General features: G+C 32.3%; 1 protein-coding gene across 1 annotated transcript; it reads left to right on the top strand.

Annotated features, from left to right (window-relative positions):
- Positions 1 to 3,144: 3,144 nt before the first annotated feature.
- Positions 3,145 to 8,109, top strand: LOC113496929 (endocuticle structural glycoprotein SgAbd-2-like). Its single transcript, XM_026876327.1, has 4 exons — positions 3,145 to 4,579; positions 4,749 to 4,837; positions 5,336 to 5,593; positions 7,639 to 8,109. Exons 1-4 carry the CDS (start codon positions 4,565 to 4,567, stop codon positions 7,859 to 7,861), a joined length of 585 nt encoding a protein of 194 aa, XP_026732128.1. The 5' UTR covers positions 3,145 to 4,564; the 3' UTR covers positions 7,862 to 8,109.
- Positions 8,110 to 15,774: the final 7,665 nt, after the last annotated feature.

Raw genomic sequence — 15,774 nt, 5'->3', positions numbered from 1 at the left:
AGAGTAAGTATTAATTTATAAAAAACTTTTGTGCCAGTTATTAAAAAAATAGAATAAAAAGTTATGAGGATTATAATAATAATTTTTTTTTCGAACGGATGTCGTTTAAATATAGGAAAATAAACAAAGCAGTACTAGCACAAAATACTTCATAAATTAAAAAACAAAAATAAAATATTATTAATTATTAAATATAGAAATTAAGGATGCGCATTTTCTTTTAACTACCATTTAATAGCTTCGAAATTCAAACAACTTAAGTTATAATAGCACAAAAAGTTATTTGGCTTACGATCTATTTAGTGTTATAAGATCCGGTTGATGAGACCTGGGCATAATAATATTAGACAATTTGAAACCATAATGTCAACAGAAACAATAAATTATTAATCCATTTTAGTGAGCATTATTCAATAATAAGATTCGACATTTATTTTTATATATTTATCTGATTATATTTTCGGACAGTTCCCCAAATAAAATAATTATGAATCGTGTGTATTTTTTTAACAAACAATTTTTATGTATTTTTATACTGTAAAATACCTATATCAAATTCGTAAATTGAAAAATGTCTAATAATGCCTATTTAATGATAAATATTGGAATACTAACACATAATAACAAAGTATAAACAAAGCAATTAATTTTAATTATGAGAAAATACTTTTAGCGTACCATAACTACATGCCAATATAAATAAACAACCTAAAAATACTTTAAAAATTAAGTAGCAGCTGTTTAACGGCGACATGAATAAAAAAATAATTTCATTAATTAAGTATACATCGATGTCGTTGGCGCCAAAATCACTGCGTCATTGGCGCCGTCACATGATAAAATTTTCCCAGCTATGCCACAGAAGAGGTTTATTCATTTGAATTGGTGACAAACTGACAAACAACAGGGTAGGTTCGAAGAAAAATCGTCAATATTTTTACCGCATATTATTAAAAACTTGATACAAATATTCACATTTGTATTAATGAATCGATTCTGTATGAGTGTGACGTGTTTCTTATAAAGAATTCTGATGACGTATTCTAACGTGCGTCTAGAATTTGTTTTGTAATAATCAGCCTGACCTTTATACCCTTTTTATATAAATTCCAATAATGTGTGAATAATATTTATTAGGAATTTTATTTATTCAATTGTTTTAGTCTTATCTAAAGTAAATGAGCATCTAAATTATGGGGCTCTGTTTTTTACTTAAGCCGTATTTTTGTTTTTAAGAACCGACTGTCATTTATTTTATTGAATTGAGATTTATTTTACAATATTTTTATTTGGCACTTACTTCTTGTTTTTCGCCTTTAGTATCCTAAAACATTCTTATGCAAAATATGTTCACAGTAGCTCTGACCTTTGACCCTGTGATATTGAATCGCATGTTATAACCTCACGCGATATAAAAAGCATTAATCTCTCCGAACATTTTATTGTGCTTAGATTTTTTGGTTCTTGGCCGATTTTAAATGATTAATTAGGCACCTACTTATTTTTTAGATTCAATCAAGTGGCCAAAGTTTTTTTTTCAGTTTATGCCATTTTTGACGTTAGTCCTGATTTCTCGCCATTGGACTAGACTATGGCATACTTTGACCTGAAGATTAAAGTTGAATCATGAAATGAAGAAGCTAGATTTACGCCTATAACTTATAGTCTTAACAGTCACACAGACGTTCTAAGAATCTCTAGCTGAGCCTCAAGGGAATACCAAAAAAATCAAATCGGTCCAGCCATTTAGGAGGTACAATGGCATTTACGTACAGAAGTATTATATTTATAAAAAGATTCTAGAAAAGACAGTCAAGATTTGAAATCCCATTTGTTGTCAATACACTCGGAACTCGCTCCAAATTCCTATGAAGGTCGTTGCTATAGTCGTGCGACTCGCGGTTCGTGATTCTTATACTATTAAATAGCACGTGCTTGGTAATAAATACCTGCCGGTTATTAATTTAAATACTACTTTTTGTCTACTGTCCAATTAGACGTACCATAGAACACAGGTTAAAGATTCCCGTTGCAATTGATCTTTTAAAAATGACTGCGTTATTTATATTTAAAAAAAATTTTAGATTAAAATAAAATTGTAGCAGTATGTTCCTTCTTACAAGTTTTCTTTGCTTCTAGTTTATATATTTTAAAGATATGATCCTATTGATAGACGTGGGGTTTTCCCCCTAAAACTCTGAATCCAAGATCCGTGATATGTAAAGAGTCAAAGTAAAGGTCTAAGAGATTTATCCAAAACTTAAATTTCAAGTAAATACAAAAATCCTAAAGAAGGTTTACCTAAAGGTGTTATGAAAAACAAAAATGTTGTTATTCTCATTAAATTCTATGATGTTATTTGACAAAAGTGATTTCCATTAAGGATGTGTTAACGTAAACAAAGATGATACAGTTTTTTCCTTCGCATACCTAATTAAACATGCAAATATTCGCATGAATGAACTTCGTCACACAACTTTTCTTTTTTTATGTTCTTAACAGGCAACTTATTAAAATGAAATTGACCCAGACATACCTAATTATATCATTATTTATTGCAATGTTTTTCTATGACGTTTGTTTTGGTATCAAATACATTGATATTATGTTACGGGGATAAATAATATTATATTTTACTACTGTATTTTCGTTTAGAACTTTAAATTTAAATATACCATATTAGTTTTAGTTAAAAAGGAATTTCTTATACCTTTCGTTGTTATATAATCTCACCTCGCCGATTTAAGGTATTTAAATGAAAGAAAAACAAACAAAACTTTCTTATTTTTATTATCAGAATAACCCAAAGATTTATTTTAAGATAATAAAGTTAAATATTTCATCTTCTCCTATTTTTTATTGCAGAAAAAGTCTGGGTTAACCCGGTTTACGACGCAGTTGTAATATGCTAAATAGGAACGATGTTTAATGACGAGAAATTTTGTAAGATCACCTTTTAAATATTAAAGGATGCAACTTTACATTTGTCAGAATTTAAAAGCTATATATTAATCAAACCGGTCAAATCCGAGTAGGATTGTCGGTTCTGTACGAATAAGCTAAAACACAGATTTTCAAAAAATAATAGGTACCCATCTAATTATTACTACACCATTATTGCTAAACCTCAATTATGACTTTTTAGTTACAGGTAACAGAAATACAAAATTTGTGAAAATTCCAGCTATAACGCTTACTGTGACACAGCCTGTTGTCAGACGGATGAACAGTGGAGCGATAGTAATAAGGCTCAGTTTACCCTTTCAGTATGGAATACTAAAAAGGACATTTCTGATAAATTTAACATTGATATCACAGAACAATAAAAGAGAGAGAGAGAGAGAGAAATAATGACTCAGCTTACTCGACTCGGATGTCTATATCAAATGTGTTTAAAAAAACCGTCATTAAAGCAAAAGGCATTATTTTACCAATATCTACATACACACATAATATAAGTTTAAACCGTATAACACAGCGTAAACACAGTTTAATCTAGATAAGAACACAAAAAAGAACAAATGAGCATCGTACCCACACTTACCCACCGATAAATTCCTCTGGCATATTCAATAAATAGATTAAAATTATCTACGCTTGTCCGATGTCAGCATTATCGTAAACTCGCATCTATACGCCAGGTATAACTTACTTACCTTCTACAAGTCAAGATCCTCATTACTGCATAATTGTAGAATTAATTATGAATTAACCCCACTACCTATAACAGTGATGTAAGCTTAGACGTATTTTGTTTTAGAAGAAAACATCGCACTGTTCGTTGACTTGCATAATGCCGTTGCTTTAAATATACATTTATTTATAAAATTTCAGGAAAATTAAACGTTAATGACTTTATTGAAGCTTTAAAAAAGTTCTTGTCCAATTTGGTAGGGCAAAAAAATGTGGCCCAAATAAATGCTCATGTTGAACAAAACTGAGAACGACGCAAAAAAACATATTTGGTCCAAAAATATGTTTATTGAATCTCAATGTATCGCAATTGCACAAGTATTCCGATAAGGCAGGATTACTCAAAGATCACCAAAAATACCCGTCAATGTTAAAGTGAATCACATAAGACGAGAAATTTTCATACATCGAACTTTATTTGTCGTTACAACGGTGTGACCCGAGATCAATGGCAATATTTTATGAAGTACAGGCTAACGAGTATCCATGATGAGCTAAGTGCTTTTAGAGAAGTCATTTCTTACGATAATTTTCTACATGACACCGATACCCCAATAAAGTAACTGGCCAACAATGGCATGCAAAAAAAATGCGTGAGGTGTATGTGTGAGACGGTTACGTATGACGCACGACGCTCATGTGTTTGTATTCCTGCCGAAGAGATGAGTTGATGTTGCAACTGTATAAAAGCGAAGCGTCGATTTCGAAATCAACAGAACGATTTGGAATCCTCTAAGGAGTGAACACACGGAGAATAGTGACCGTGAATAAAATTTCCGCATTGTGATACCGCGGTCGGCAGTGACAAGTGATCTGAAGAACTGTAACGTTACAATTTTGTTCGATTTTTTTTTTACGTGAAGTGATCAGGATGCTTTCCTTTAAGGTGCGTATTCCGAAAGATTTTTGAGTATTTATTTTTATTTTAATACGAATTTAAAATTAAATATAGAATATTTTATTTATTTATTTATCGTGAAATTTTTTTTTATAAAATAAATAATTATAGTTGGAAAAAATATAGAAATTAAAAATGTAAAAATTGTTTGTTCCAGTTCGTAGTAGTGATCTGCGTAGCCGCAGTGGCAGCCTCTCCCATAGAAGATGGCAGATGGAACCCCTACAAATATGGAGACAATGGCAAGTAAGTAAATGTCAATGCAACAGGTTAATATAAATTTACTTAGAACTTCAACACGGTTAGAGAAATCAAGATAACTGCGTAACATTTCTAAGCTTGGTTTAAATGCCAGTGACTATGTTTTGCATTCCCCTTAATATACTGGTGAAATAAATTCTCCCATTCTAGTTAAACTTTAAGAAGTTTTAAAACGGGGCAAACCTGAAAGTCCTACTAGACTAAGTCTACTTAACCCCGGAACAACAACGGAACTTATAAAAATGCCGACGAAGCTGGAACACGCCAGATTTTAACTTAAAGTAGAACAGATTTAGAGTTTAAATAATTCTCGAAACTACCCGATTAAAGTTTTTATTTAAAAGATTGTTGTTTCGGAGTTTGTACAAAATTTATTGGAGTTTCTCTAATTATTTTTCTCAAGGAAAATATATCCTTAAACGTACCTAATACTGGCAATGAAGAAGAAAAAAAAACAAAACTTAATAAATACTTCTTTTACAGATACATCCCTAGCGACGAAGGGAAATACATTCACATTCCGAACCCCTACATCCATATCGACAACCCTTACGACGGAGGCTATGGACCTTACGCTCATGACTACGAGCCTTACATAAGTGAGGCATCAGTGGATCAATACAGGCTGGTCCAGTACTCCGGTGAAGACAACCCCTTCTACAAGCCTGGATACTACAAGAACAACGGCATTAAGATCATCAAGCAAAACCACAACTACAAGGAAGACAAATACGATTTTGAGTAAGTACTTTTTAGACAACAACTCATTTCAGAGTATTCCTAAACTAAAAACTGAGAAAAAAGTATTTATACATCGATAATTAAAAAAAACAGGCCACTGATAAAAATAAATCGAATCAATTCGAATTTCGAAACAGAACAAGCATAACATAAAAATCAAAGTTTTAGATATTCAAAAAATTTTGTTTGTAACAAAATGTGTCGAAGTTGAATTTATATATTTTGATAATAAAATTAACATCGAAATAGACTAAAAATATTCCCCGCATCCGATCAAAACCGATCATGACCTTATTTAAAGAATTTATGTAAAGTGAGAATAGCTAATAATATCTACTTTAAACTTCATAAATTCCTTCTAACAGCAAAAAAACATTTTTACCTTTAAATATGATAAATAAATATCGAAAAATATCATATTACTCGGAATCAATTAAAAACAAACAAATGACGTTATCGTTTTAAACTTTTTGGTTGCAGTTTTTTAAATACTAAATAACGTTGCGAACAGAAAATAATCTCGATCCATATTGCTCTACATTTAGGATTCTAATTAATACTTCGATAAAGCGTTAAATAAGCTTTATTCACGTAGCCGCCGATAAACTTTAATTGATTTACAACTTTTTGAAGCGCCAACTTATGTAAATGAAGTATTAACATGCTAAAGGCGCGTAATGTACGAAATTTATTAGCTTCCCGTCTCCAAAACAGATTATGGCCTTGCATCGTTGAATGTCAAGCTCGTCATGATTATGTGCATATGAAGAGTCTTCTTCTATTTGAATCGTGGACGAAAGCGCGATTTTAATAGATATTTTAAAAGCTTTTGCTCGGATTTAGAAATCTAATTATAGATAAAAAATCATATGATTTTTGTAACGCTGTGCCGGGCAAAAAGCCTATATGTCAATCCAAAAACAAAGCTATCTCCATATCAAATTTCATCAAAATTGGTTTACCCGTTTGAGAGTAAAGATGTAACAAGCATACATCCATACAATATAACTTTGATTACAATGTCACAGTGAAACCGCGGGGCGTTGTGCAATATGCACTGGGCGTGTAAGCTTATAAAAGTACCATCCGTTTGAGCACAGCTATAAATATTGTGAGCTCGTATATTTTCCCGACATATCTTTATTCGTGGCTATAAATCTAATCGTCGGACAAATAACATTAATTCCGAAACAGATACGGCTCGATAATGCATCTTACCTTTTAAATGACGACTTTATTAGAATGGGACTGTGCATTTTTTTTCATTTTGTTCAATATATTAATTAAACATTTTTAGTTCATTCTCTTGCCTTATTAAAACAAATAAATATTTAGTTAAAGCGAATTCAAGAGATTCATTTCGTCACAATAATATGACTTATCCGTGACGTCATAAACTTTCCGCTTGACTTGATTGCACTCTTAATATTTTTTACTATTTTTCAAAGCAAATAAATGTGTCTACTTTCTTGTTATCATTAAAAAAAACAAATAATAAATTAGACATTAAAATTTTCATACTTTGCAAAAATCCTCGTTTAAAAAACAGTTTAATTTGAACTCAAAACCAAACGAAACATCCAAAGAGTGTTCTTAAGCTCATTACGCTTACGCTTACGCAGTTGATTGATAGGCCTTGATAATACAATGAGATTATAGCAGATCAATTTGCTTCTATACAAGTCACCTTGACCGACACATAGCATCGCCCGCGGGTCATAGATCAAAATAATTTGTAATCATTTATGACAAACAAACTGACATTATACGAGCTTGTTACTAAAACTGCTATGAGCGATTGCCAGCTAATTATTATATTGTTAACTATGAATATTACAAATACGTAATTAATTATCGGAAATCATGTAATTTTGATTTCATGATATGATGATTCATGTTTAGTTTTAAATGTGGAATTAATCGGACTAGTAAAACTAATGTAGATATATGAGTTTAAATTTAGATCACTGCCAAGGAATCCAGGAAGAGATATTTTTTTGTTTTTTTTTTCTAGACGATGTTAATTTTATTGTTCTTCTCTCCAGTTTTGAAACCGAAAACAAAATTCGTGCTGAAGAGAAGGCTGTGTTGAAGAACCCTAACACCATCGACGAGGGAATCGCGTCACAGGGCTTCTACGAGTACATAGGGCCCGACGGCTTCATGTACCGTGTGGACTACACGGCCGACGAAAAAGGTTTCCGTCCTACCGTCAAGAGGCTTGCGACCCCATACTCCGGCAAATGGATATACGAGAAAGTCAACTAAACGAAACAACCAACAACCCTCAAATCAGTATTTTGAATAAGTAGGCGATTGCATTTTTCATCACTCATTCATACCGACTGCAATTTATTTAACGATCCTCATTTCCTCGTAGGTCAAGAGCAAAGCATTGTTCACGAATATGACATTTCAACTAAACATATCATTGATACATTCTTTTTCGATAAATCAACCTCGATATTTGTAATTTAGAATAAATTATCATCTTTGTAAATTACTGAAGTACAAAAGTGGGTCAGTATGACGTCACTCGATCTAAGGAAATGTGTGCTTAGATAAATGTAATTTATACTCTAGTTTTAAGCGCTTAGATATTTTAAATTTAGATACTTATTTATGAAATGTGATAATAAATTTATATTGCGTATATTTCTTTTGTTTTCTTTTTCTACATTTAGTACCTCTTAATCAAAACAGAAAAATGCATTTTTTTTAATTTAAACGAATAGTTATAGTAACTAGCAACTCTTTTATTAATGTCACCGTGTTGGTCTATTGATTTCCAAATTTAAATATTAACAGTAGTAGTACAGTTTTTTTTTTTTATAAACGACTCCCGCACTAAGGAATTTAATCCTTGTATCGCGGGGGGTTTCACAAACACACAAATCACATGCACAATGACACCCAGACTCAAGAACAAGCATTCGTGGATCACACAAATGCTTGTCCTACGCCGGGATCAAACCCGCGACACGATGCGCGCTGTGGGTTTGGCTTGGTGACCTCAACCACTCGGCTATCCGTGCATTCAAAGTCATTTAACATCACACAACAGTAGTATAGTTCAAACTATTTCCCGAGAACTATAGATTAATAAACGTCGAAAGTTAGATATTTAGACAGTCTTATTATATTAAGTTGACGAACGTTTAACAAACCTAGCCTTCAAAATGAGATTGACAGTGTAAATAATTGCCACAAATCGTCCGTCATTCATACTATTCATACACTTCATATATACTATAAATTATCTGCTAATCAAAGAAGATAACTTTAAAAACAGAATTGTTCTAGAATTCAGATTAAGTAGTATATTATGAATTAACTAATATCGATTTTTAGAAGAGATGTCATTACGCCACACTAAATAACACTGTTCAGTTTAAAAATATTTTATAAGCCGATACAAATCAATTCATTTGGTACATAAAGTATGCCTTCTTTGTTATAAAGGTGTGTTCAACAGGTAGGTCTGGAATGTTAAGCGCATAAACACGATGCACCTCATACAAGAATAAAAAATCAAGTCTTGCAAATCTTCGAAATTTACTGTTCCACGATTTACATTAAGTAAGATTTATCGTGTCACCCGAATCAATTGGAATTCCTGTCATTCTTATATTTGCCGCCATTTAACTTAAGTACCGCATTGGTAAACCACACCAGGACGTGGAAGAAATTTGATCTGATATCGTGATAAACAAATGCCGAGAAACTTGAATTTCGATAAAAAATATCAAGAGTTAAAAAATCCATTGGAAAGGAACGGGAGCATCGTAAAATCATGCGTGTTAGGGTACTGGTAAGAAATTTGGCAAAATTGTTTTGGCTCAAGCTTGTGAAGGCTTTTATGGAGGCAAAGGACGTTGACCGAGAGCTGTGCCAAGTAGCCGGCGCCGCTCTGCCCGACGCACTGCGAACCCAAGGATGCTGCACTGCGCACCGCCTTATCGTTCTCCAAGCTTCCTTCTCGATATAATTTAAAACAGCCGATACACTGCCAAATAGGTCCCGGCCAGGATAACTCACAGTGTCCCCGGAACGGATAAATACGATACAGAATCTCAAGTGCAATGGCCTCAAAAATATTCCCATCGAGGTATGAAGCCAATCGAAGAGATAAAAGAGATCCTTTTTTGTAATTATGTCCCCGAAGTATATTTACATGGAAATCAGGTGGGGTTCGATTAGTTTGTCTTGTATTTGAGACGTTTATTGCTTCTTAGCTACGCAGGTCCGAGATATATTTATTGCTTCACAATGAGAATTGAGTTCTTTAAGGCGGATATTGTTTGAAAACATCAAAAGCGTTCGGGAAATTTTATGTTCAAGTTTATAATAAAATTCAGTAGCAAGAATGTAAAAAAAATATTATTATGTGAAAAGCTTAATCTGTAAAAAATGAATAACTATTGTAGTGTAATTATAAATGTTTCAGTTTTATGCGCCATAAAAGTAAAATTGAAAAAAATAAATTTTGTTTTTCTAAGCTATCTGCTATCAGCACATAGCTCCTGAATAAGCAATTCCTAAAAAAATATAGCTGTTCAAAATCTCAATTTTCTTGTTTTTTTTTTAACAGGCCATTAAATCAATTTGAAAGAAATGACTATCTTGCTGAAGCAAAAGGCTATAGTAAAACAAAGTTAATACCCTAAAATCATCAAACTTCTGGCTCAATGGCTCCCCTATGCAATTTAAAAGTCAACTGAAGGAAATGGGTTACTATGTTTTCGTGGGCAATGAGGCGAGTAAATCTACTATTGCAATCTTTGACCCTAATTTCCCTTTGTAATAGATGATTTTCAGCTTGGTTACACAGACAGATACGTGTTAAGTCTATCATATGGAAATGATTATCTGGTTATATCAACATCTTGGCTATTTGATTACAATATTTAGTACTTAAGAACTTTCTTATTTATCTTCTTCTTATTTGTCTCAATAATAATGAAACAGGAGGTTTGCTAAAGAATAGCTTTCAATCAAATTCAGCAATGTAATTGAAAAAAAAAAACCATTAAGATGTTAAAAAAGCGCGGAATCTTTCATACACACCCAAATCTTACCACTGACCTAAAAAAACATTCTACAGACATGAAAAAATACATTTAGATAGCGTATCTAAAGTATGACTATAGGTTCCACTCGAATTTCTGCCAGTCTAGTCCACATTTGACAGACCATTTAGCCTAGAAAACAAAAAGTTAAGTAAGTAAGTAATTCATACAATAAAGATTGGACCAACGATTTGTCGGGTAACCAACGGAAGGCGGGCCGTTGGCGCCTGCTGGCTTAATTGGAGTTCGACCAACTCGCCAAAAAGATACCAAGGAACGTGATGCGGTTTAACGAAAAAAAGGGTAGAGAAACTACATAATATTTGCTACTGTTTTAAGGTTGCGTAAGATGGATATGAAATCCTCGGCGAACATATTTTAGTTTTTCTTTAGAGTGATTTCCTAAACGCTATTTTAGCATAATATACCGCATACCGTGATCAAGGATAACTTAAAAATGTTATAATTATTAATTACAGATGTGTGATGCCTAGCCAAGACATGTATAATAGCTATGTTAAATTGAGCGCCTAACATAACCAAGCTTATCAGAATAAAATTCTCATCTATCGTAATATTTTTCTGGTAACAAAGAATGTATTCATTTAGTCTAAAATTTTCAGTATTTTTTTTATATCTCCTTTGTTTGGAAGCGGATGTGGTTCTGTAGATTTTATTTCAATAAATATAATTTAAATGTAACTTTCTCGCATGCCAATTAAAATTAACCACACAAAGTTTCTGAATAAAATGTCCTTATCATTCGAAATGTAAAATAATTGTAATTTTAAAGCGCATTATTTTTCTTTATGGCCAATATTTGCGAGCGTTATAATAAAAGTTTTATACATTACGTTCAATTTGAGTTTGTTTTTCTTAGTAACGTCGGTCGGTGCGTTGATAAGTAAACTTTCCATCTAATATACGATGGTATAATTTTTGAAGTTATTTACATATCCCGGCCGGGTCTCCCCTGATTTTAATTAAGTATTTGGTTTTAATGGGTATTATAATAACGGGAATTGAAGATTAAAGAAACTTGAATCTCGACCATCTGATAATAATGAATGTGTGCTTAATATTATGTAAGATACAGTTACATACTTGTATTTTACTGTTATAGTTAATATTTTGTACTTTTATTTTTGTATTTTTGTTCTGTTTATTAATTACACAGTATTGACCTTCCGGTTCCATGAATATGTGTTTCGATCTCTCCGTTTCTTCCTGAATTTTCTTTCGTCTTTCCTCGGACAAATTAATTATATCTAATACATAAGGAATTTGAATTCGTCAGAGAGTTATTTGTTGATATCCTGAAGCTAGCAGTAAGACATCAATGTGCTGATATTTTGGATAGCCCGTTGGTCTAGTAATTAGTAGCCCGCATAGCTAAACCGGAGGTCGTTTGTTCTATTCTCGCTCAGGACAATTGTTTGTGTGATGAGTACAATAATTTGTTCTATGTCAGCATGCTCTGAGTATCTATTATTTATGGTATAATGGTAAGTCTTTAAAAGTATCGTATACTTTGTTATTTTTATCGGTTGTCTAGTAGTTATATAAGGAGTATGAGCTAAGCTTAACTTGAATGTAAATTTAGCTGTTTGAAAACTATTAAATTTGCTGTGTTTTTGTTTTCATTCTACTACATCTATACATGATCTCATACATCGATTCTATTCTAGTTTTCCATGATATTTCAAGCTAAAATCGTATCAAGTAAAATCCTAATGTCATCCTAAACTAATTTAGCTAATGAGCAATCTAAATTCGAGCACATAAAGGTTAATTAATTGTTATTAGGTATTAGAGGCGTTGTTATTATGACATATGACGCGGTACCTATAATTATGTTCAGTGTACGTAGGTGTACCTCATATATGGGACTCGATAGCCTTAGCTTTAAATATTTTGCTGACACAATTTTGTTTCAAGTATAACGATTCAATGTTAAAATATTTTTTAATTAAGTTTTTCTTTTATTATTGCGGTTACCTACTGCTCCTTTCATCGAGTAGGTTCAATTGTTTGTTGTATTTTTTAGTGTCCCAAAATAATATTTTGAAGTATTTCTAGTAATGGGTAGGTTGAGGACACTACTTCAAACCCACTAAGCGCGAGTCGTGCTCATGAACGTGTCGCGGGTTCGATCCCCGTGTAGAAGAAGGGTTTGTGTGATCCACGAATGCTTTTTCTGAGTCTGGCGTTCCTTGTGTATATTACTTGAGTGAAGAAAAAAGAATGTATATGCTGCAAAAGTCGATTTTTATAAAAAAATATAATTACATAGTACCTAGATAAATAAATTTTCAGCAACAGTCATCTTGTGATAGTATCAATTCATAATGATCTTTGATTGTGAATAATAAATACCCAATAAATACCTCACTAAAATAATTAATTAAAAACTGCATTCCTAAATCCTACGTATTATTAACGTCATTTCTCAAAACGAAGACCATTCAAATGTCAATAAAACATCCGCATTTTTAAACAAATCGACTTAGCAACAATATTTGTTTCATTATAAATAGTTTCGCTTAAGACTTGTGTTCGTAGATCGAAGAAGTAGGGAAAACATCGTCTTCCTCCCTTCAATGCAATTCAGAGACTCTCTCATCGAGATTTTTTATAAATAAATAAATGCGGACAAAATCACATACATTGTTCTGAACCCAAAGTAAGTTGCTAAAGCACTTGTGTTATGGAATTCAGATACAACGAAGGTACCACAAACACCCAGACCCGAGACAATGTAGAAATGTGTATTTATGCATTGACCCGACCGGGGATCGAACCCGGGACCTCAGAGCTAGCGACACCTTGAAACCAGTGCGTACGCCACTCGACCACGGAGGTCGTCATTATAACTTATTTTTTTTTATGAAATTTATACGCATTTTAATTAGTTTGAGAAGCAGATGCTTGAGAACTTAATGTAACACTGTCAATTTTTTTTCTTATTTTTAATGACGTTTTTTTTTATAATTTCCTTACAAATAATTTATTTCTTTGCCGAGAAAACTACTCGTAGAATTTTTCATAAATAAATCCTATAAAACTTAACTACAGAAAAAAATAGAAGCGCATAAAGTATCATTGCGTTTCAGAAATACACGTGTTCATTATAATTTAGTTTTCAAATTAAAACGAGGTATATACCTACATTGCGAAAATAACTCTATATTCCATTATATTTATTGTATTTTGTCTTTTCTAATAACTCTGATTGGTTTCAAACAAGAACAGCAAAATAAACCAGCTTTACTGAAAAATCTCGCCAAAATTAATAAACCTCAGCTTATCCAAAAGCTTAATCAAAGTAAGTTATTGTTTGGGATTGTACCAACACCGAGTTTAATAACAAAGTAAGGGTCTATCGGATCGCAAATGCAATTCTTTCAGTTAAACCGCATTGAAATAACATAAAAGTTTGCTGGGTGATGCTGGACTAAAGCCAAATAAGGTGACTGTCGTGAACATCCGCTCGGGGCAACACTGAACAACGGTCTGCTGTTGAAATCCATCTTATGTCTCCACCTTAAAGGTTATTTTTGATTGGCTGGAGTGCTCTGTATCTTGGTTTTAGACCAACTGCTAGGTTCCGGAGTCGCTGGCTACTCGTACAGTTTTATTGGGAGTGGATTGAATTTGTAGGTGATTATTACAAAGTTTCAGACCTAGTTTTCGTTTAATTTTTTGTTTAGTTTCTAAAGCTGTATTTTACCTTGTAGCACAATTTGAATTAGAAATTAGCAAGTTTAGAAAGTTCACTAATGACATCTGTCGGAATGAAGTGGTATTAAAATGTCATTTTGCTTTTTGTGATCACGGGATCTAATTCATAATTCGAATGTTTGATTTCATATTTAATAGCCTTCAATCATTACAGACAGACATCCTTAAAAAATGATTGATCTGTGATTAAAGTTACAATAAAGTTATTGATTGATTGATTGATTGATTTCAGTTTAGTTCTACAACTGTCCAATAGATGGCGTTGATGCAAAATTTATTTATCTCTTACCAATATCAGGGCATACAACGATATTTGAACCGCTATAAAACGCTATTTACCTGAAGCTAGCCAATATTTAAAATGGTTTCCACTGTATCGCTTTATCGAAGTTAAAACTGTCCATTAAAATATTTTAAATAATAGAGCCATCGTCAAAGAGAGCACTGTATTTTTAAACGCCATTAGCTGGGCAGCGGATCTTTTTCAGTGTTTTATTTTTAAAACTTGATTGACTATTTACGCCTGAACGATGATGCGTCGATACACGTATTTTAGGCATGTTTTTTGAATAGATGAATGGAAATTGCAATTTCTTTGTCAAAGCTAATCTCATTTTGTAGAGTTTTTATTTTGATAGGCGTTTTGGTAAATGGGTAAATTTAAATAGCTTTTATCGGTTTTATTTTCGATTTTTTAGTTTTGAAAACGCAAAATAACCTTTTTTGGCTATTCTTAAGTTTCTCTATGCCGTGTTAAAATCACCTAGACTGGAAAGAATAATTAAAAACCTTAAGATTTAGTGTAACCAAGCTTTACTATTATCGTCAGCTTTCAAAATATTAATTCCTGAAGCAATCCATTTATTATTAATTATGCATGCATTGGATCCTAATTATTTATGTATGCAATGCATCATTAGAAGTTGGGGTAGATGCTATTAATACCGTATATATATGTAGAAAGCATAAATCCATAATATGGATTACAGAACTATTTATAGGTTTCTACCTGAGGACGTGTATCTGCGAAACAACTCGACGGATTTTGATGGTTATAGTTTTAGTCATAGGTTATATAAAAATACCGTTAAATTTTAGTATGCGAATATACAAGCTCTAACCTTTATGACATCTCTGTTGGTCGTTTCTTCCTTACTGGATTAACCTAATTATGGTACTCAATGAAACGAAAGCATATAACTAAAATTGTGCACATCATTGATCGCTTTTATCGGGATTTTCAACTGTGCCATTGGTCCCTAAATGAGCTGTAAAAATATTTAGTAAAATACCGATAGCGTCAAATTGCAGAACAATTTTGACCTCAAAATTGTTCTGTCTGAAAAAAGAGAATCAAAATGCGTTGATGCG

Source organism: Trichoplusia ni, chromosome 8 (genome assembly GCF_003590095.1).
Source record: "Trichoplusia ni isolate ovarian cell line Hi5 chromosome 8, tn1, whole genome shotgun sequence".
Classification (NCBI taxonomy): Eukaryota; Metazoa; Arthropoda; class Insecta; order Lepidoptera; family Noctuidae; genus Trichoplusia; species Trichoplusia ni.
Note: the sequence above shows the minus strand (reverse complement) of the source record. Positions and strands in the feature narration are given on the sequence as shown.